Here is a 22,272-nt window from a genome sequence, read left to right as displayed (position 1 = left end):
TTTCGTTCCGTTCCTCCTCGCCACGAACCTGAAAAGACGATCCATCATTGTCGCATCATCGTCGCATCGGGTTTAAGAGCGATTAAAGAAACCTACGATAGTGGTAATATAAGGTAGTGGTACGAGAAAGAAAGAAAGAGATCAAGAAAAAACTGTTGGAATAAGAAGAAGGGTAAACGGTGAGACGGTTTATCCGGATAGTCTTTCCTAAAAAAAAATTCTAAAAAGAATCGTCAAAAAAGGATATAACGCGAGCTCCGAGAAGAATATTCTCCCGAATATTCTCCTGAATATTCTCCTGAGAAAAGTAGATTTTTTTTCTATACGACGAATATACGAACTATTTTCTACGGTAATTATCCTTTAACGACGTTTCGAAATTGAGATATCGTATAATAATAATAATAAAAAAGAGAATTATTCATCGATTTATCAAATAATTTAGAATCATCTTTATTCTAACTGTATCTATCAATTTGTTTTACTTCTAGAAGAAAATAGAACAAGTAGATTCCTATGTTACCGACCGATCAGTTTTATTTCATTGAGAATTAACATTCGGTAAAATCACTTGTCGACGATACATGTGGTTCCAGGATGTTCCATCGAAAAATATAAGAAAAGAATATATAATCAAAGAAAAGTAAATATATTTCAACTAGTAACGACTTCCATACCTTGACAAATAACAAAATAATTATTCAATTATTCAAATAACATTTTAAATTTGTTTTTATCCACAGTCTGATTAGAAATATTCAACCAGTACGTTCATAGAATGATCTTGTCACGACTTATATAATCTCCTTGAAAACGATTGGACAGGAACTAATATGTATTTAACTATTTTCTCTTTCTCTTCGTGATATAACATCATATCCTCTTGACTTCATCGATATCGTTTTGCACTTTTACAACACTTTGTTACTATGTATATACTTTATAGCATTTGATTAGGAAGAATACTTAAATTTATTTTATTTTTCTTTTATCGACAAAAGCGAAAGTCCAATCATATCTCTTATCAAACTAATTGTGTAAGCTTATTAGCCAGATCAGGTGTCTAAGAACCGAATAACCGTTTTCTTCTTATACCGATGAAAGAGACGAGTAGAAAAATGGCGATATTACGCGCGATTAACTCTATTTGAAGAAACTAACCGGAGATCCTCTTAAATCGTGAAATGCATCGTAACTCGCGAACAAGAGCAGCCATTATTATACGATAAATCACAAAATGACTGGAGAACTCTAAGTTCTCTATGATCGAGTTCCCCGACGTTCTATTACGTGATGAACGATCCTGGATTGTCAACACTTTGTACTACCAAATAAGTTTTATCTTTTCACAAATATCTAAATTTCTTCTTTAATAGATAAATATTTTAATTGATATGTCAAAAATTATATTCTCTTTTCTTTTTCTTTTTTAATATTTATCGCTTTAACGTAAATCAACGTATAATACGACAGTATCTTTTTATTTTGAAAGAAAATTTAGATTATACTAATCGAAAGAAGTAACCATTGGTATAGCTCCTAGAATTAATAAAAAAATACTTTCTCATCGACAGTATCGTTGATGTACTCAGTTGACCCTTGATCGGCATTGACCATATTACAACAGCCTAATTTCCATTTATTACGCAATTGATGCAATTAGATACATCAATCATCGGAATAATGGAACGTTCAAGAGCCAACTAGACGCTCGACAAAGAAAAGAGCAAGAGACAGTATTCTGTCCAACTCAGTTCGAGAAGAGTGGTTACTCTCTAAAGATGGAGACAACGCTTTTTTCTTTCCAAACTTTTATTTTCGTTCTCTTTTTATCTCTCTACGTTTATACACACATATCTTTTTGCTTTTGTTTTTCGAAGAAATTGATACTCGATAAAGCATTGGTTAACGACTTTGGAGTAAGTTTTCGTTCGTTACAAACTGAACACCATGATGTTTTGAAAAGATTCACGTGATAACTCGTTTGATAACTCGATTATCTCGATATATGTATTTAATAGTATTGTAATACTAGGAGCGATAGCAAAAGAAACATTGCGTCACATTATTTTTTCGATTAATTATAGCAATATATGTATATACGTATATATATATATTTGTTAAAAGTTGTATTTGGCCGTCACGGTAAACCTTAAGATAACCTTTCGGCATAACCTCATAAATACGATATTACCTTCGTTGAATTATTGATAAATTAGACCCATGAAAAATGCGAATAAAATTTTTGATGACGAAATCGATATGTAAAAATTAGAAAAATTTTTGTTCACCGTTTGTTAACGATTTATTGCTTTATTTGTTTATCATACGTAATATAATAAATGTCTTTCGGTCGATAAGAAATATCGAATAACGAAAGTTGGATGATAAATTTTCGCCAAAAATGAAAATTATTAACGTAAATATATATAGGTTTCTGACAGAAACATATATTTAACAATAATGACGTATTTATAAACGTAAATGCAAAATCAATGACGTTCGCTTCCACATTTCCACTGTCTTTATTCACGCCTTTTTACACGCCTTTTTTGTTTCTTTTTGTTTGATTGAAAAATTTTTACTAATGAAACTCTTATTAATCGATTTTTTCTCCCTATTTTTTCATGGATCTTATCATCGATCGTAGTTCAAACAATTACGTCTTTGCTCACGCCATGATTTATTATAAATAACTTCGAACTTAAATAGCAAAACAAATGGAAAGTCGAAAATAATATATCATTAAGAATAATTTTATTGTGTTTAATCGATAATGCAGGAAATGCTTTTATTTTTCAACAAAAACAGATTCAACAAGTCGCTTTTGAGAGTAACTACTATATAGAGAATCGTGAACATTGTTATTTTTTTTTTCTTCATCTATTTTTCACCATGCGTAAAAACACGAGAAAGGATAGCGACGATATTAGAGGGGATCGTAGTTGTCACAGCATTTACGATTGGCGGCCAAACGGAGGCTCGTCCTAGACGTTTAAAAATAAATTAATCTACGTCTCTTTCTCTCTCTCTCTCTCTCTCTCTCTCTTTCTCTCTCTCTCTCTCTCTCTCTCTCTCTCTCTCTTTCTCTCTCTCTCTCTCTCTCTCTCGGTGTGCGCTGCGTCAAGCGGGTTAAATTCAATCGGGCAGTGCACTCGAAGAATTTTCATCTGTAGTTCGTACGTAGTCGTCGTCGTCGAGTTATAAAAGCTTATGAAGCATTGCTTTGATCGCTAATACAACGTAGATAGACACACGTACACGTATAAAATATAATATACCTGCATATTACACAGTTGGGCACGCGCGCATCTCACATGTCGATTGCGATATGTATTTATTATTATTTGTTCAAAAGCAATGCGCGCGTATAGAACGAAGAATAGTTGAATGATAAGAGAAAAATAAATAAGTATATAAAAATAAAAAATTATAAACACGTGCGCCATAAAACGTGTATTTGTGTATGCGCGTCTTCCATTCTCAAGTCGATCGATTGTCGCTGCGTGTATTTCGTACTACGATCCATGTACGAAACTTGAGTTAGCGATATTCGAACATAACCTCAAAAATCAACGACCTTTTTCCTCCGCATTTTCTTGTCGTGCGGCATAAAGAGGAAAAGGAAAAAGAAAAACAAAGAGAGAAACGCGTACCATCCGGATCCTTCAAGAGATTTTGATTTAAGGATCGATGTTGGAATATCAGAGTGATCATCATCGAACGGATCGAGGGTAAGGGATATACCATCGAATCTGAGGAGAGGGACGAAGGCCGATTTTTTTGTGAATCTTTCGAATGACGTCAATTGGAGAGAAGGTTATTGCCATGTACATAAATTAATTTCTATTCGAAACGTGTTTCTCGATTAATCAAGGAAAGAGAGAGAGAGGGGGGGGGGAGGGTATAAGGAGAAAAAAATAGAAGAAAAAGATACCAAGATTTACGTATGTGCGACGTATGTCTCTCATGAACACATCGATGCATTAATTGTATAAGATTACTCGTTTTTCATCTCTCTTAGTTTATCTGTTTTTCTCTTTCTTTTTCTTTCTTTTTCTTTTTCTTTCTCTCTCTCTCTCTCTCTCTCTCTCTCTCTCTCTCTCTCTCTCTCTCTCTTTCGCGCGTGTTGCATCATTCGCCGTACGGCAATGCGTTGAGTCCAAATGCGATTGAAAAAGAATGAGACATACATTTTCAAGAGTATAATATGCTATACCGCATCGGCTACATCGAAAATACACGCTCAATGATATCTCAATTGCGTAATGTTATTGATAGCCGAAGAAAAACACGCGGTACACTTATTATTTTATTCTTCTTCTCTTTTTTATCAAATCTTTTTTCCCTTTTTCGATTGTTAAATATTGTCATGTTACAATAATGTTAACAGTTATCTGACCGTGCATATGTATGGAGTATTGTAAGAAGTATTTAGATGATATCTCGTTTTATCGCTCGTTATTTATGCATTTTTTAAATTGTTAACAGGTCGAAAACAGTAGATATTTTAATATAAGACAAGAGAATGTTGGTGAGACAGACTTGAGGTGAAATGTCCCGTAGTTTGCCAGATAGAGTGGCAGGGCTATATTATGCCCATGGCCTATTCTGTTCTTCGCATCCCATCCCAGTTATCTCTTTGGCAATATCAATTATATTATTATGCTGGTCTGTTTAATTATATCTTTTAGTTTTCTTTTGTAAAAGTATATAATTTAAAATAGAATTGTTTCATCAATTACAGTTATCCTTTAGTAAATCTGCCAATGCCAGGAAATGCACCAAGAATGATACTTAATCGTACGGTTCAATCTACGAATGCTACAGAAAAATCAACTTTATACATTCAACAGGTTGTTCTAAGAATTGGAGTGGTTCCATGGGCAGAAGATTTGTCATTAATGGATGCATTTAGAGGACCTTTATACGAAATATTTAATCTATTGGAAATTATACAAAATTATCAGCACCCAGAAACGTTAGTTTAATGTATTAATTTGGATAAAAAATTTTTTAAGGTCCTCATGGTAGAATTATATTTACAGCTTAAAAACACTTGGTCAAGTTTGCTTGCATATAGAGGCTGCCAAAAAAAGAAATGGAAAGAAACCAGAGGTTTTACCGGAGTATAATTGTCTAGTACTTTCTCCTGCAAACTTATGGCAACAAAGTATTGAACTATTCTCACAAGATACTAATCTTATTGGAACAGTATTTTCATATAAGGTACTTTTATAAATTTCCATTAGACTAGAAGTGTTCAGCGATCTCTATATTATATATATTTTTTTCATTGCAGAACTTACAAAAAGGTAAAGTTAGTTTAGCAGAAGTAATGTTTGGCATGAATTTAAAAGAAACTGGAATTAAGAGATACCCTGTACGTGTAAGACAAAGAATTTTACAATATTCAGTCACCATTTATTTAAAGGAATATGATGTCGAGTAAGTAGATAAACAGTATTCTTTTAATATAATAATATAATAAAAAACTGATAAAACATTTTTCCATGTTTTCATTAATATGTATTTCCAGATTTATAAGAGGATTAAATCGTCGATTGAAAAGTTATTATCGTCTTCATCAATCTGAAGATAATATTACAGATATTGTGGCGGATGATGCGCTACATATTTTTTATCCTGGAGAATTTAATTATAGTGACTTCTTTCCCTTGATGATGACTTTCTTAGTATTGCTTTTTTACATTTATTTTTCTGTGCGCAAAATAGAACTTATTAAATCAAAAATTGGAATGGCATTTAGTGCGTGTTTTACGGTGATAGCATCTCTTTCTATGACCGTTGGTGTGTGTTTCTTTTTTGGTCTAACATTGAGTTTAAGTGGAAAGGAAGTGTTTCCATATTTGGTAATCATTGTTGGTTTAGAAAATGTATTAGTGCTAACAAAAAGTGTAGTGAGTACTTCAGCCCATTTGGATGTAAAGATTCGAGTTGCTCAAGGCTTGTCAAAAGAAGGATGGTCCATCACAAAAAATTTGCTCACTGAAGTTACTATTTTAACTATTGGATTGTTCACATTTGTTCCTGCCATTCAAGAATTTTGTATTTTCGCTATTGTTGGATTATTGAATGACTTCTTTCTTCAAATGGTGTTTTTCTCAACAATTCTTGCAATTGATATTAGACGTACTGAACTTTCTGGTGAAAGTTCCAAATTTCATTTACCACACATTCCAACATCACGAAAACAGCAGTTTACTACAACTATAACAACAAATAGAAAGCCTAATATATTTCGTTCTAAGTCTCATCCAAGGTTGAATGGTTTGACCAGTGGACCAACTAACGTGATAGCTCCAAATACACAGAATACTTATACATTGACAAAATTACCTAAACGATTACGATTAGTTCATTTTTGGGCACGTACACGTATATTTCAACGTGCATTTATGGTGTGGATGGTAGTCTGGATCAGTATGATTATATATAACTCTGGATTAATTGAACATGTTATTCACTTAAGCGATACATTAAAAACGGAAACAGATATAGATGGATACACTATAGATAGACCAACGTTAAATAATTATATTGGATTAGATAAAATAAAACCTTTACAGACATCACCTAGTACTGTTACCCCAGATCGATTAAATGATAATGTAAGTTAAATAGTTCGTTTTGTGATTAGACTTTAGATACAGACTATTATTAAAAGTTTTTAATTATTTTAGAATGACCTGATTAATAATGTAACAGATGAGTTGAACAAATTGAGACCTGTAGATTTTCCACCTTGGAATCGTTTATCTCTTTATCATTGGTCTTCAATTGTTTCAATGTATAATATTTCTGTAGCTGGTGAACAAGTAACAATACTTCCAACAATTAAATTATCTCACGCAGTTAGTCCACAATTGGTTAGACAAATTAGTAATCCTAATGATGTACAACAGTTCCAGTGGCAAAGTTTTGCTACAGCTGCTCTTGACCCCTTGGATTTTTCAGGTCTGTATAATTAAATGATAATATTCAAGATGAATCATTGAATTTATAATCTAAAAGTAAACGACACGTATGTTATGCAAGAATAATTTTTTAATAATTTTATTGACGTACAACAATCTGATATCACAAATATTATTATAGTTTATATGACGTTATTTGTCATTTTTAAACTGGATGTTGAATTTTTTATTCTCATGCATATCAGAATATTCTATTTTATCATTCAGTTATTTGATTCTTGAGTGAACATTATTCAATATAGAAATACAATATAGAAAATTTAATTTATCATGTTCTTACCAGTGAAATTTTTTGATTATTTTATAGATATGGAAATACCAACAAGATCCGAAGGGCGTGGATTTAACACAGATGCACCCTTTGTACCATCGAGTCCTATGGAAATATTTTTAGCAGCTTTACTTTGTTTAGTTAGTGTTATTGTTGTGGCTTATACAATGGTGGTTTTATATCGTTGCATTTGCTCTAGAAATTATGCTGAATGGAGAGCTAGTTGGCATCAGCAGGAGAAGACACACGATTCAGTGACACAACTGGTCTTAGAAGCAGTGCCCTTAGTTCTAGAAGGTCATACTCAAGAAGTCGAATGTATTGCTACAGATGGCAATACCATTGCAAGTACTTGCTTGGCTGGACATATAAGAATATGGGATTCAATTTCTGGTGAACAGATTGCTCATATCAACAGAAAGCAATTCTTTGGTACACCTCAAAAAAATTCAAATCAAGCAACACAAGATACAGAAGAACTTATGTCAGATTATGAAAGTGGTTCTCCACCATCCAGAGGTGAGATAGAGAATATCAACTCACAAAATTTATACTCTGCACCATATTCATCAATATATCATAGACGATCATCACCAGGACCTTGTTATATTCAACGAATAAATTATGGAAATATTAACAAAAGACATTCAATGGGCAATAATTTAGATTATGATTATCAAATAAATGAATTCAACAATATGGAGAAACATAAATCTTTGCGTAGAAATTTGGATAATGCTTATAATTTACCTGATTTAAAACCAACAATTAATATAAAATTTTCTTCCATGAAGCATTCGTCAGTACAGAAAAATTATGATCAAGGTTATGATTTTGGTGATAAATATAAAAATCTATTAAATGAACATAATAGGACCATAGATGAAATGCAAAAATCTGAAAATCAGGACGAGTTAAATATATGTAGAAAATCAAATATTTCAGTAAATGGTGCAGTTTTGTTAAATGGAGAAAGACCATTACAATTGGCTCAAAGTATTTCACCAATTTGGTGCATGGACTACCAAGAAAATTTAATTGTAGTTGGATGTTCTAATGGTAGCTTAGAATTTTGGGAAGGTACAACTGGAAGATTTAAAGTAAGTTTCTAAAATTAAACATATTTTTTTTTTATGCATAACGTACATATAATCACTGAAAAAAATTTTATTTAAAAATACTATTGTAGTGTTTGTTCGATGATGGATCCGGTTTTGGGATTTCTGCTGTTAAACTTATAGGTAGCAGAGTAGTAGCTGCTAAATTAAATGGTTCCATAGATTTCTTACAACTTGAAAGTTATAGCGAAGGCCAACAAATTGATTGGGGATTTACATCTTACAGAAGAAGTATGTATAGAAGAAGTAAATATTCGTTATTGTAAATTTCTTTTTTCTTCTTACTCGTGATATATTACAGCACATGTTCGTACCGGTAGCGCTGGATCACCTATGGATATTAATAATGTCATGCAATCTGAAGAAGATCTTCGTTGTATGAAAATTGGTTCGCATAGAGCACATCAACAAGTCATAACGGTTTTAGATTCTGAAGGAGGCCGTGTTTTAACAGGTAGTCAAGATCACACTCTAAAAGTGTACAGGTACGATGTGTGGTACATAATATCAAATATTTATGTAGAATAAGATTTTATGGCGTTCTTATATTATATTTTCAGGTTAGAAGACCAATTACCATTGTATACTCTTCATGGGCATTGTGGACCAATATCTTGTTTATTTGTGGATAGAATTAGTCCTATGACATCCGCTAGTGGATCTCAAGATGGTTTACTATGTGTCTGGGATCTTTTAACAGGTAAGCTAATATAATAGAATGTTATAAGTAATAAGAAAGTATTAATAAAATATTGTTTTCCAGGAACATGTATGTATAGCATACAAGCACACGATGGTGCTGTGGCAGCTATTACATGTTCAGTGTCGTATGTAATAAGTATTGGAACTGATGAAAAGTTGTGTGTTTGGGAACGGTTTCAAGGTCACTTATTGCATGCTCTTCCTGCACACAGAGCAGCTTATAGTTTACAAATAGTTATGTTAACGCATCATCTACTCATCGCCAGCAGCCAGGTATGTAATGAATTTTATTAGAATGAAATCTACAATAGTACAAGATATAATAATAAATATTTCAGGGATCATTAGTAGTATGGGACGTGAGAACTGGCGAACCTGTTCGTGAAGTAAGATTGGGTCATAAAGACAGTTGTATATTCGTAAAGCAAATGATAACTTTAAAGGATAGTGTAGTTTGTGATTTTGGTCGGCAGTTAAGAATCGTCAGATTTCCATTGGTTTCTGATAAATTAGATTAAGTTTTGTGTATGCACATGTACATAGCTTTATTTTACGTTTACCTTCGATTATAAATATTATACGATATTCGAGTAAAAACATGCTTTGCGTAAGCTTACTACAATCTACAGCGATTTTACAGGGATAAAGATTTTTTACACTCGATGTATTTTAAACCTTCAATTAAGCTAAGGCTACATTTATTATTTTAAAAATCTTTCGATTAAATTGTCCATGGTAGGATATTTTGTTCGAATTATTTTATGATATGACAATAGTAATTTATTATTATTTTTTAAATTATCGTAACTATTCAAAGATTCAAGTATGAAAATAGTAAAATCTATTATTGATTTGTATAAAAAAAGAAACTGCTCATTACATGATTAACGGATTAAAGATTGTTGGAACTCCACGAATTCTTTGGATATTTAACTACTTCTGATATTCTTCCATCTATTTATTTTGAAAGAAATGTTTTAAGTGAGATTTGTTTTTAAAAAAAGCTATTTAGATAAATACTTATTTTATTTCGTGGAGTAATACATTATTGTCATTTTTAATGAAGTTCATGAATCTATGTACTATTTATATTAACGTACTATATTTATATGTATATATGTGTGTGTATATATATATATATATATATATATATATATATATAAAATCATTATTTTTATAAAGTCGTAATATTTTAAACTATCGTTGTTATCAATACTTGTGATATTAAACATTGCATCTGTCGAAAATTACTGGCTCTCTAATGAGTCAGTATCTTATGTTCAAAATGCAAATTTAAAGTTTTTGAATCAAATACGTTAATGACATGACATGGAAGAATAAGGAAGTAAACTAATATTATCGTTGCTTGTTAAACGTTGATAAGTTTGCAAAAAGCTTGCGAAAGCAATTAACGAAGTTTATGTTACTCGTTGAAAGTCGATAAAAACATAATGTTATTTATGCATATATATACACTTATAATTTATATATCATCCAGATAAATATATGTAAGATAAAAAAATCGAATTGATGTATAGACAGTCCTCCTGAAATAATTTAGATCTCTCATTGCACACTTTTGTGGACGTCTATTAAATAATACTACATAACGCGATTAACGAAGTTATTATTTTTTTATTCTAAAAGAAATCTCATAATTGTTCAAATTCGAAAATTTATTTACTTTCGTTCATACCTTATTACGAGGACTATCTACACATTACATTTTTTACAACGTAAGTTATTGAAAAGTCACTCATGACATTAAGATTTTTCTCATTTTTGTCGATGAAATCGAATTTCATTATGCACAATGTTTCATCTTTACTTATACAAGTGCCTTCGCATCTATCATTGTAATTTTCATTCGTATATACTACTGTATTTACTACAATAGAATTATATATATATATATATATATATATATATATATATATGTATAGAGAGAGACAGAGACAGAGAGAAAATAATGTGACGAAAAAGAGTTGATCTCAATCTTTTGTTACGTAGTACGTAGATGTTGTTCTATCGAAAAAAAAAAAAAAACAAGAGAAAAAAAGAAAAAACAAAATTTTAATTATTATATATTAAAATAGAATACATATATAAAAATGTGCACACATTAGTGATACGTACTACGTAGTTAAAGTAAGATCCAATCGAAGAGAAATTTTTTGAAATCGATTATAAATCAATCAAGATTGCTATAGCGTATTCTATTCAAATCATTCGAATGGGTTCCAACAAACTAAATATTACGGTCATCCTCGCTAAAAGAAAAAAACAAATGAGTCAGGTCCTACGTAGACTATAAAGATCTATATTTTTCTAATCGTCGAACTAGATTACATGAAAATTCATATTTTATGACGAAATAACATAAACTATGAATTTCATTGTTATGATTTAATTTTTTAACAACAATAAAATGACAGTGTGTCGACTTATTAATATTTAAATAAACTAAAGAAAGTCGAGAGAAAAGATCGGTTGTACGAAGGGATGGTATATAGAGTACATTGAGTTTCATCTCTGCAATATTATATTTTACATATTATACCTTGATGAATGTTACTGCAGTATCGAGAATGATAGATGAAAAAACGAATGAACGATACGTTAAGAGAGAAGAAAAGAGAGAGAGAGTGTGTGAGAGAGAGAGAGAGAGAGAGAGAGAGAGAGAGAGAGAAGTACGTGCGTCTTTTACGGATGATATAAAAAAAAGGAATATTATCAATAGGTCAACTATGTAACAATGATAATCGCCTCTAGACTGAATGTATGTACTATATATCGTGACAGTTTATACATACTTAGGAAAAATCTTTTATTTTCTGATATCCTATTTGAGAGAGCGAATAGTGAGACCCACTAAACGAAATCATCGTTTGCTTAGCTAGAATTATATATTTTTCTTAACCAAAGTTGTACGTACGTTGTTTAAAATAAACGATGCGTCTCGACATGTGATAGGAAATGACGAACGAAAGGAAAAGGAAAAATAAAAGAAAAAAGAAAAAGAAAAAAAAAAGTGAAACAAATAAAATAAAATAAAAATAACAATAAAAAGGAAGAAAAAGAAAAGAAAATGCTTCTAACGACACCGTTGGCTGGCTAACGATCACGCGTGATTTTTGTATTTATTATTAAATTAATTTAACGCATAATCTAACGCATAATTAACTATCGTTCTTAATAAAAATAAAATTAAAAAAAAAAGTAAATTAAAATAAAATTTTCATTTTGTAATAGACGTAACCCGGCACGTACTTGTCCCTTCCGTTCGCGAAATTTAAAAAGCTGTCAGCCAAGTACGAAAATTGTGATATATAATCTAACATCATAAGCGCTTTACATCCAACGACAGGTCCATCTGCTTCTGGCACTTTTAATCCGGAAATCTGTAAGTAGAATGAGATAAGAACTATTATAATAAGCCCTGTTCTTTTCTAATTTATCTTATGCAAATATAAAGATTTCATTATCGCAAAATTATCGCGCTAACAATTATTTCATTATGTATTATCTTTATTGGTAAATAAGAACAAAGAAATGTAATAAGAAAATGTAGAAATGTAATTAATATCTGACCGATCAAGTTCAATGTCTTTAATAGTTAGTTATCGATTAGAACGAATCAATAGTGCTTTTCTTTCACATGATATTAGAACATTTCTTTTTTGCTTCGATTTTTTTCTTTCTCTTTTTTTTTTAAGCGTTCTCGTAAATAATTAATGCAAGAAATGGAGAAAGATTAATGACCAAGAAAATATGCACGTTATAAGTCCGTACTCAGACATTGTGTATCTGTCTTTACGTTGAGTTAATCCTTTGATATTCTTTCAAGAAGAAATGACGTCTATTGTGCGGGATTTTAATTTATATTTAACAGCTCAAGATCGTATCTCCGTCTACGTATAATAATAATAATAATAAACAAGACGTATTGTAATATAGTTTTCGTGATTGATTGATTGTTCGTTTAAATTGAACTTTCTTATTTTGATATATCTGTACGCATGTATGTATATTTGGTTTTCCTGTCTAATACAAAAAATACGTTTATCGTAGCACAAATTATCGAAGAAAACTTAGAATTATAGACATAATGATAAATGTTTATTGTTTACTTTACGATATACATAAAAAGGAATAATGCTTCTATGTATTTTTTTTTCTTTTACCGATAAGTTTTTAACTATATATATATATATAAAATAAAAGTGAGCATGAATAATATATAAAATTATCGTAAAATAATAAGAATTATATAAAAATGCTTCATCTTTTTTCTATATCTTTACATTGGAAGAAATAAATTTGAATTTGAATGTGAAGTATAAATACTGAAGCCTTCGTTTAGAGCATATTTTCTTTACAAAACAATTCTTATATAACGCTAATTTTTTTTTCCTTTAGTAAAAAGATCCACTCGCGGAAATCTTATACATAGAGATCTTTTTTTCTATTCCAACATAAAATAAAGAAAAGCAATTATGTATATAATTACATACACGCACAATACAGTTATAATATAATTGTTCTCTGTTTTAATTATATATATATATAATTGATAGTAATATAATATATAGTATAATTGACAACTATATATACAAATATATGTACATATATCACTATATAGTAATATGTGTATATATATATATATATATATATATATATAACATATATTATCATTATTATCAATCTAATCTTGCATATCAACAGCAAATTATCTTCGAAATCTCAGCAATTTCTTTTTTCTATTTCTATAATTATCATTATCATTATTATTTTAAATTCTGTAATATTCCAGTTTTATCAAACGAAATTATTTTTATTTCCATAATTTTTTGTATTTTATGATTGTTGATTGTATTCATCTAACTAATAAAAAATTAGTTTTCATATCGATAATGATAAAATTAAATGACTAGGAAAAAGACGTATTCGTCATTGATGGAAGGACGTACGGAGGTAAAAGGACGCGCGCTCACAGAGAGTAATTTTCTCTTGATGTAGAGGAAGAGGGAGTAGAAATCGAAAGTACATCTTACCGGTAGCACACATCACGTCGCATTCAGTCGTCTCCAGAGCGAGCTCGGTAAAGTTCGTTGTTTCTTTCTTTTCTTTTATTCTATTTTCTTCTCTCTTTTTCTCCTTTTCTCTCTCTCTCTCTCTCTCTCTCTCTCTCTCTCTCTCTCTCTCTCTCTCACTTCCTCTCTCTCTCTCTCTCTCTCTATGTTTTTTATTTATTATTTCTATCACTTTCTATCTATCATATAAATTAAAAAGGAAGAAATTGATCACCTTTCACAACCGTTTTTGATAACGACTTGATACTCGAAGAGAAGGAAGAAGAAGAGAGAAAGGACAGACGTGTTCTCGAACTTATAGACAGAAAAGTATACAATCATAGGAAGGTCGAATTGTGTACATACATATTTGTATATACGTGTATAATATGTGTTTGGAGAACGATTACGTGGTTTACAAAGTTTGCTGAAAAAGAAAAACAAAAAAATGAATCTTCTCGGATTCTTGAAATGTCATCAAACAAATGTTATTAAAAGAGAACAAAGACGTAGTGAAAATTAGAAAGTTTATCGTTTTTGTTCTTTTCGACTTATATAAGTTTTATTTGTTTGTTATCAAATATATGCTATATAAACTTTGATATTTTCGTTATGATTCGTTCGGTATCGAGCATTAAATCATCATTTTTAAAAAAATAATTTCGATAAAATTTGAGATTTGTGTCTCCTATGATTCTGTTCATAAAACTGAAATTTGTTCGTTGACAACTATCAAGAAGATGACACAAATAAAGAACGTGGAAAACACCATCGAGAATATAGTCAGGTTCGTATAATATCATATACCGTTTTATTAAATAATTATATTTATTCAATTTTGATAGCCTGTTACCATCCAATTCATCGATTGATATATCGATTCAATACAAAATATCTCGATACGATGTAACATATTTATTATTTAATATTATTTTAATATTATTTTAATGTTGTATCGATAATTAATTAATCAGGCAGCAATAATAAAATCAATTGATGATATTTTTTTCGATGATCTTATCTCATTTGTATATTAAAAAAGAGTACTATATATAATGAAAACAAGAAATAAATCGTAACATTCTTCTACAAAATGATTCTTTGATAAATTTATCTCTCAAAGAATTCTGTATTTCTCAATTTTCACTATTAAGTTAAAGAACATATCGTATAAAAAAATATATAAAGTTTTTCATTAGTTCATTAATTTTATGATAATCGAACACCATTAAATTAAAGTAAAAGTTATATATACGTACGTTCTAGTTTCTGTTAAAAAAAGTAAAGCAAAGTACTATTAACATTTTTCCTATGGTGACTGTCCTTTTTTTTATGAAATTAAAAAGATAATTAATTTATTGAATAGAAACATTATATTAAAACAATATAAAAAACAAATATATTTATTTGAGCAACATTTATATAATATATTGTATTTAATAGCTATGTATTTTATAACAATTGTTTAAGAAGAAGAAAAAAGAAGTCTTGCTATTATATTTCATATATAAAAGATTATTTATGTTTTATTTCTGGATAACGATGTCTAAATGTTATTGCGCTTTTGACCTCGTATTATATTTGAACATATTGGAAGACTACAGCAAAACAGAATATTAATTATTATACGCGGAATAAAACATTTTTCACAAATAAAAGGAAAGAAGAAGTAATAATTAATTACATAATAAATTTGATTAATGTTGTTTGTATTTATTACGAACAAAATTCATCAAAATTTTTGTCTGTATTTAATCAATAATAATTTCATTTACATCAGAAATATTTATGAATTTAATAAACGGTAATGCTCAATGTTTTTACAAGTTTAGTCGTATCGATAAGGTACTTAATTCTTTTGAAAAAATATTATGTATTTTTTTCGAAAAATATACTTTAAATACATGTCAATGTAATTTCGGTCGTTGATTTACCAATCCAAAGCACGTGTCTATATTACATACAATTTATATATTTTGTCTTTTTTTCACATTTTAGAAAATTTTTTATTATCTCTCTAATATATATTATTTTCCAAGTATTTATATTTTATAATAAATCTGATGAGTGTATGAACAAAACAATTTTTGTTTAAAGAAAGAAATGTTTTTCTTTTCAATTTTTTTTTATTTTTGTTTTTTCATTTGGTTTTGGTTTCTTCGCTTTGATTTAAATTTATCGATTAAAAAAACTTTTTTAATGACTTTTAAAATAACTACAGATGTATGGCAAATTTTTAAATTTCTTAAAAAGATATTTATAATTATTCGTTACTTTATCTTAGAAATTTTAAATCGACTTTAAATTGTGTAGTATTTATTATCTTTAATGCTATATGAATTAGAAAACGTTACGTAAGATTACTACAGTTTATTTTTTCGATAAAAGAATGAAACGTTATAGTCACGTGATAGATTAATTTATCTTCATTTTATTAGTTTCAAATCCTCACATATGAAAATGATATCTCAGGTATATTTATGTAACTAGATAAATAAGTACAAATCTATAAATTTACATCTTAGCCTATTACTGTCAAAAATTAAACTATGATAACTACTATAAATCTTAAAAAAATAATGGTCGTTTTTATCTTATTAAATCTCCTTATGTTTAATTCATAATTTTGTGTAATTCATACGTATTATAAATTTTATATATTTTTTATTTAGTTTGCTCTATTAAATCTATTTTATGGTTTTAAAAATATGTCGTTTCCATTTCATAATATGTACTATAATTGTTTATTTAGAAACAATAAATAACTTTTATTAACAAACGGCCATAAAGACGTAAAATTTGTTTCAGATGTTGTTCGATAAGTATAATTGATAAGCAATTAATTACAATCGAAGTAACATTGTTTCTTTTTCGTTTGTTATAATTTTTTTAGACTTTATTCTTGGTATTTTTTATTGAAAAACTAAATAAAAAACTAAATAAAAAAGAAAATAAGAGATAAAATTAGAATCGACGTATCCGAAATAAAATTTGGGATAAAATTTAATTTACCTGAATAAAAACATATATCTGATGAAAATATATTAATTCTAATAATAACGTAACAGTTATATAAGTGTAATCTGTAAAATCTCTAAAAATCGAATATTTAATATATTCTGATAATTTTTCTTATCTTTTTTTTTTCAAGTTCTATGATAAAGTTATCCATTTCATCGATGAATAAATAAGTATTTAATTAACTACGTAATATTAATGAGGAAGTGCAATAGAAAACTCGTTTACGATCAGGTTACTGACCATAATGATTATGGATGCAGCGAGAAAAGCCTCAACATATAGCAATAATGTCTTTCTATTTTTTCTAACATACAAAGCTCCTAGGTAATAAAAAATTTACAATTATACTATTACATGATCAGCATAACTTATTAAAAGTTCTTTAAAAAGTGAACAAACTATACATCAACAATCGAAGATATAAAAGATATAAAAGAAAGATTCTTGGAAAGGAAAAATGGTTTGATAAATTCCTTTCTCATAAATATTTATATTTTTTAAGCAGCAACGTTAGTTTCTGATAATTTAAAGCAACAATTAAAATATACATGTAAATTGATTGTAAATGTGTTAGATATTCTAATCAATATCAGAGTATAATTTATAGGCACTTAAATTAATTTTTTTTTCTTTTTTAATTTTTTTTTTCGATCGTAATTATCGTAATTCGATCGTACATTAAAATTACTTTTATGTAATTTATATTTAAAATATTTTCTTCAATTCCCATATTTCTTAGAACCAAAATATTATCGCTTAATTTTATTTGAAAAAATGTAATTTCAAACTTATTTATCTTTCGTTTATCGATGGTTTTCAAATCAAGATTATTTCAATTAAACATGTAATTCATTCTATTCGTTTATTGGTATTTTTTTGAAATATAACCGCCAGGATAAATCAACTTGAAATATGATTAAATATTCTAAGGAAAAAATCAACATTTATAATTATATTATTATATATTTATAACTAATAACATAATGAATATAACGAAAGAAACATTATGGAAAAGTTTCTGCGAAGATAACATATATATAATATAATATATTACACTTGTATATATGTACATATACAGAATGTTCTAATTAACTTTGAAATATCTCTATTATTTTAAATGATATAAGAAATTTTTTTTATTACAAAACGAAAATTGTACAATTTTTTTTTCCACGAAATTAATGATATCAAATTCTCATTGTCCAAAAAATGTTTTATAGAAATTCTTTTCAATCATTCGTCATTTGTAATACATAATAATTTTTTCACGGGCGTACATTATTCCGTAGCGGAAACGGCAAGTTACGTAAATGACTCGCCTATATTCAACTGGATCATGATAGAATGGATTTGATTCAGGACAAGTGAATGACCTGGACCAATTATATGCAACGACACAGTTTATTTAAAAAAAAATTAGAATGGTAGCCCACTGGTATCCATGACTCTAAGAATAAATTTTCTTTCTTTCGTTCGTTTCGTAGTTAGTCTCCTTTCGTGATTCTCACCACGAGTAGATATATATGTATATCGTTTCGTCATTGACATAATTTACCGTGAAAGGGCCTCAATACGTGCAACGATCGCATTTATGTAATCCCAATGTACATACTACATTCTCGGTATTTTATATAATCCAGCATCCTCGTAAAACTCTATACAAGTGCCGAGATACGATTTTCTTATTTTCAAGGATGTTCTTTTAAATAGCATATTTTAATAGCATTGAAAAATAAAACAAGATTTCAATAGAGATTTCGAAATGTCTTTATTACTTCCGGTTATTTTCAAGAATGGCGTTTACAGCTCATTCTAGAAGTAAGCTGAATCAGTTAATGTTACGAGTCTAATAACCATTTACTCTCGTTTATTCGATCATAAAAGTGATATACAGTCAAAGACGAAATTGACACGTTTGATCCCCCTCTACAAAATTATTTTATAATTTATATATATATATATATATATATATATATATATATATATATAACGTTAATAGTAATAATTAAATATTTTAATCGATAAAAAGAAAATAGTAATTAGATCAATTTTCTTTGAACAAATTTTCAGCAATGGCGAGAAATTGACACCGGTGGAACTAAACGGCGATGTTGGCACTAATCTGGCGCCAGTTTCAAAATACCGGGAAGCCTTGCCGCAGTGCTGTGCTGTGGGTGCAAAAAATCTAGTCCTAATCACGTTTGGTTCGACTTTGGGCTTCTCGACAATTCTAATACCAGAATTACAAAGCAAGAATTCCGAAATTCCTACAACCACTGAAGAAATTACATGGATTAGTAAGCTATTAAATCAATATACCAAATTAATAATCATTTCATTTTCAAAAAAGCTAGTTCTTCGTCATAATTTTATAGTATATTTTATTTTCATTTGAAATTATTTACTTGTTGACTTCTACTATATATTTCATTATTTTATACTTTATATATCGAAATACTTTTAATCACAACTTCGTATACCATGCGTTGTTTAATGTTCTTTTTTTTTCTTATTACAGGTAGTTTAAATTTGTTTCTTGTACCATTAGGTTGTTTCGTAAGCGGCCCGATATCCCAATATTTAGGTAGAAAACGAACGATGATGATCGCAAACATTCCGTTTATAATGGCCTGGCTAACTTTCCATTACTCTTACAATACTACCATGCTGTTCATAGCTCTAGCATTAACAGGATTTACCGGTGGACTGATCGAAGCACCAGTGATGACATATGTTGCCGAGGTTACTCAGCCTCGTTTACGAGGAATGTTATCAGCTACATCCACTATGTCTGTCATTTTAGGAGTTTTCACACAAATGCTCGGTGGTAGTTTAGCCAGTTGGAGAACGGTGGCAATGGTCAATTTGACATATCCACTCGTGTGTTTCATCGCTCTCCTTATGGTTCCCGAAAGTCCTCACTGGCTAGCCGGTAAAACCGGATTCTTTTTATATTATCTATTATTAAATTATTCGAATCTATTAAAGCTAGATGCAGCCTTATACATATGTATATACACTTAAAGTTTTATCATAAATACATCGTTAATCGATTTTCTTGCTAAAAGAAAGAAACATCTACAAGATAGAAAAGATAAAATTCGCAGATGTTATTACGTGGCTATTAATATTGTTGCTCGTACGATATAAAATTTTCTTTGCTAAAGAATTCTCTCATTTAATTATACATTCGTTTTATTCAATATCGATTCATTATATTTTTAAAAATCTAATTAATGCTTTAGCAAAGGGTCGTACGAAGGAAGCTGAAAGAGCCTTGTGCTGGCTCCGAGGATGGGTTAGTCCAGCGCACGTAAAAACGGAGTTCATTGGACTTTGCGATATTGTGATGAAACCGGTAGAAACAACTTCAGAAAAAGAGAAACTTTGGAAATTTTACAAGAAAAAGACCTGTTATGTACCTTTCATATTGGTGACTATAGCCTTTTTCATTGGTGCATTTGGTGGTACTTCGATTCTTCAAACTTTCGCTGTTGTTATTTTCGAAGAAATGAGTGCACCCATCGACAAATATACGGCTGCAGTATTTCTTGGGATCGCTGAATTAGTTGGCACAGTGACCTGTGTATCAACGATTCATTTTACCGGCAAACGTCTGTTAACTTTCTTCTCTTTAGCTGGAATAGGGTCCAGTTTGCTTCTCGCGGTTATTTATGGATACCTCAATGATAATCAAATAATTCACGGAGAAAATTATACCTGGATACCAATGACCTTGATGATAGCTGCTGCTTTTCTCTCTCATATTGGTATCAGGTTACTACCTTGGATTCTAGCGGGTGAAGTATTTCCTGTTAAGGTTGGTATACGATAATATATGATCGTCATTGTATTAACACGAATAATAAGACTTTAATCTTTTTTGACAGCGCGTAATATTGCAGTGTTCTTTAAAAATAACAATCAAATAATCAATGTTAATTTAAATAGCTAGCCTCTTTCGAAAATGAAAACATAGATGGCAGAATCATACTATCTTCCTTAATACAAAGTAGAAAAATAGAAATCTAACTATAAATTAAATTCGTAACTACTTAAATTCATTCGTTTTCATCGTATAAAGTATTCGTAGAAATTATTAAACTTATTATCAGGACTTTATCAAATTGTAAATATTTCTGTATAAGATAACGTTAATGGAAGGTTATTAATTATCATGAATTAATATGTCAACAGTTTTAAGAGTTAGAACATTATTGAATTATCGACTTTATATTCTTATTCTTTATATTCTTTTTAATAAATATATATTGAATAACATAATTTATATATAAAATATCGATCTTTAATTTTTTTTTAAGTATTGAATACAAATGATATTATTTCAATATACATATATTTCAATTGTGCTTGTATTAATTTCTAGGTACGAAGTAGCGCAACCGGTGTAGCTGGATCAATCGGATATATTTTCATGTCGATCGCGAACAAGACCTTTCTGTATATGAAGGCCAGCATGTCTCTATCGGGAACATTATTTTTTTATGCTCTGATAAATTTCATTGGTGGAATTATACTTTATTATATACTGCCAGAAACGGAAGGTAGAACACTAAGAGAAATTGAGGAACATTATGCTGGAATACAAAATTTGAAGGACAGACCAAAGAAAGAAGAGCTACCATTCAAAGAGAAATGGGCAGCCACAAATCCAACTGCCATTTATGATGATGAAAGCAAACTTTAAGTTCTCACTTAAGTTACAAAAATCTACTGAAATATATATATATATATATATATATATATATATATATATGTATGTATGTATGTATGTATATATAATATCAACCTAATATTGAGATTAACAATACGTTAAACCAACTTTACACTTACAATGTTATATTACTTTTACATCTAAATGTAAAAGTTTTTAATATATAATTGATAATAATTAATAATAAACTTTGGACTTCTTCGTATTCGAGGATATTTAACATTTACCGCATTTTAACTTCAAGAAAGGAGCTTCCTATTTTTTAGAATTAGATTTTAAATATTTTAAACGTAAAAATGTTACATCGTTTTTTAATAAAACGATTGCAAGCGAGAATGAATTATTTAATCGTCGA

General features: G+C 29.1%; 2 protein-coding genes and 1 long non-coding RNA gene across 7 annotated transcripts; 2 read left to right on the top strand and 1 right to left on the bottom strand.

Moving 5' to 3' along the window:
- The first annotated feature begins 1,759 nt into the window (after nucleotides 1-1,759).
- LOC122629133 (sterol regulatory element-binding protein cleavage-activating protein) lies at nucleotides 1,760-12,324 on the top strand. Of its 5 annotated transcripts, none has more exons than XM_043812206.1 (13): nucleotides 1,760-1,919; nucleotides 4,492-4,671; nucleotides 4,748-4,981; nucleotides 5,049-5,229; nucleotides 5,303-5,448; nucleotides 5,540-6,632; nucleotides 6,705-6,978; nucleotides 7,306-8,369; nucleotides 8,459-8,618; nucleotides 8,689-8,872; nucleotides 8,948-9,087; nucleotides 9,151-9,362; nucleotides 9,428-12,324. In XM_043812206.1, the coding sequence occupies exons 2-13, from the start codon at nucleotides 4,556-4,558 to the stop codon at nucleotides 9,605-9,607; spliced, it is 3,984 nt and encodes a 1,327-aa protein (XP_043668141.1). In that variant the 5' UTR covers nucleotides 1,760-1,919; nucleotides 4,492-4,555; the 3' UTR covers nucleotides 9,608-12,324. The 5 variants fall into 5 exon arrangements, with proteins under 5 accessions (XP_043668141.1, XP_043668139.1, XP_043668137.1 ...); XM_043812204.1 differs by lacking the exon at nucleotides 1,760-1,919 and adding an exon at nucleotides 3,120-3,830; XM_043812202.1 differs by lacking the exon at nucleotides 1,760-1,919 and adding an exon at nucleotides 3,121-3,734.
- LOC122629135 lies at nucleotides 11,997-14,289 on the bottom strand. The gene is made up of 2 exons (XR_006327189.1): nucleotides 14,144-14,289; nucleotides 11,997-12,490 (listed from the first exon to the last, which is right to left on the bottom strand). It is a non-coding gene; the product is annotated as an uncharacterized LOC122629135 (long non-coding RNA).
- A 4-nt stretch (nucleotides 14,290-14,293) lies between these two features.
- LOC122629134 (facilitated trehalose transporter Tret1) lies at nucleotides 14,294-22,250 on the top strand. Its single transcript, XM_043812207.1, has 5 exons — nucleotides 14,294-14,948; nucleotides 19,253-19,479; nucleotides 19,701-20,114; nucleotides 20,428-21,002; nucleotides 21,570-22,250. Exons 1-5 carry the CDS (start codon nucleotides 14,902-14,904, stop codon nucleotides 21,888-21,890), a joined length of 1,584 nt encoding a protein of 527 aa, XP_043668142.1. The 5' UTR covers nucleotides 14,294-14,901; the 3' UTR covers nucleotides 21,891-22,250.
- The last annotated feature ends 22 nt before the right edge of the window (nucleotides 22,251-22,272 follow it).

Source organism: Vespula pensylvanica, chromosome 5 (assembly GCF_014466175.1).
Source record: "Vespula pensylvanica isolate Volc-1 chromosome 5, ASM1446617v1, whole genome shotgun sequence".
In the NCBI taxonomy this organism is placed as follows: domain Eukaryota; kingdom Metazoa; phylum Arthropoda; class Insecta; order Hymenoptera; family Vespidae; genus Vespula; species Vespula pensylvanica.
Note: the sequence above shows the minus strand (reverse complement) of the source record. Positions and strands in the feature narration are given on the sequence as shown.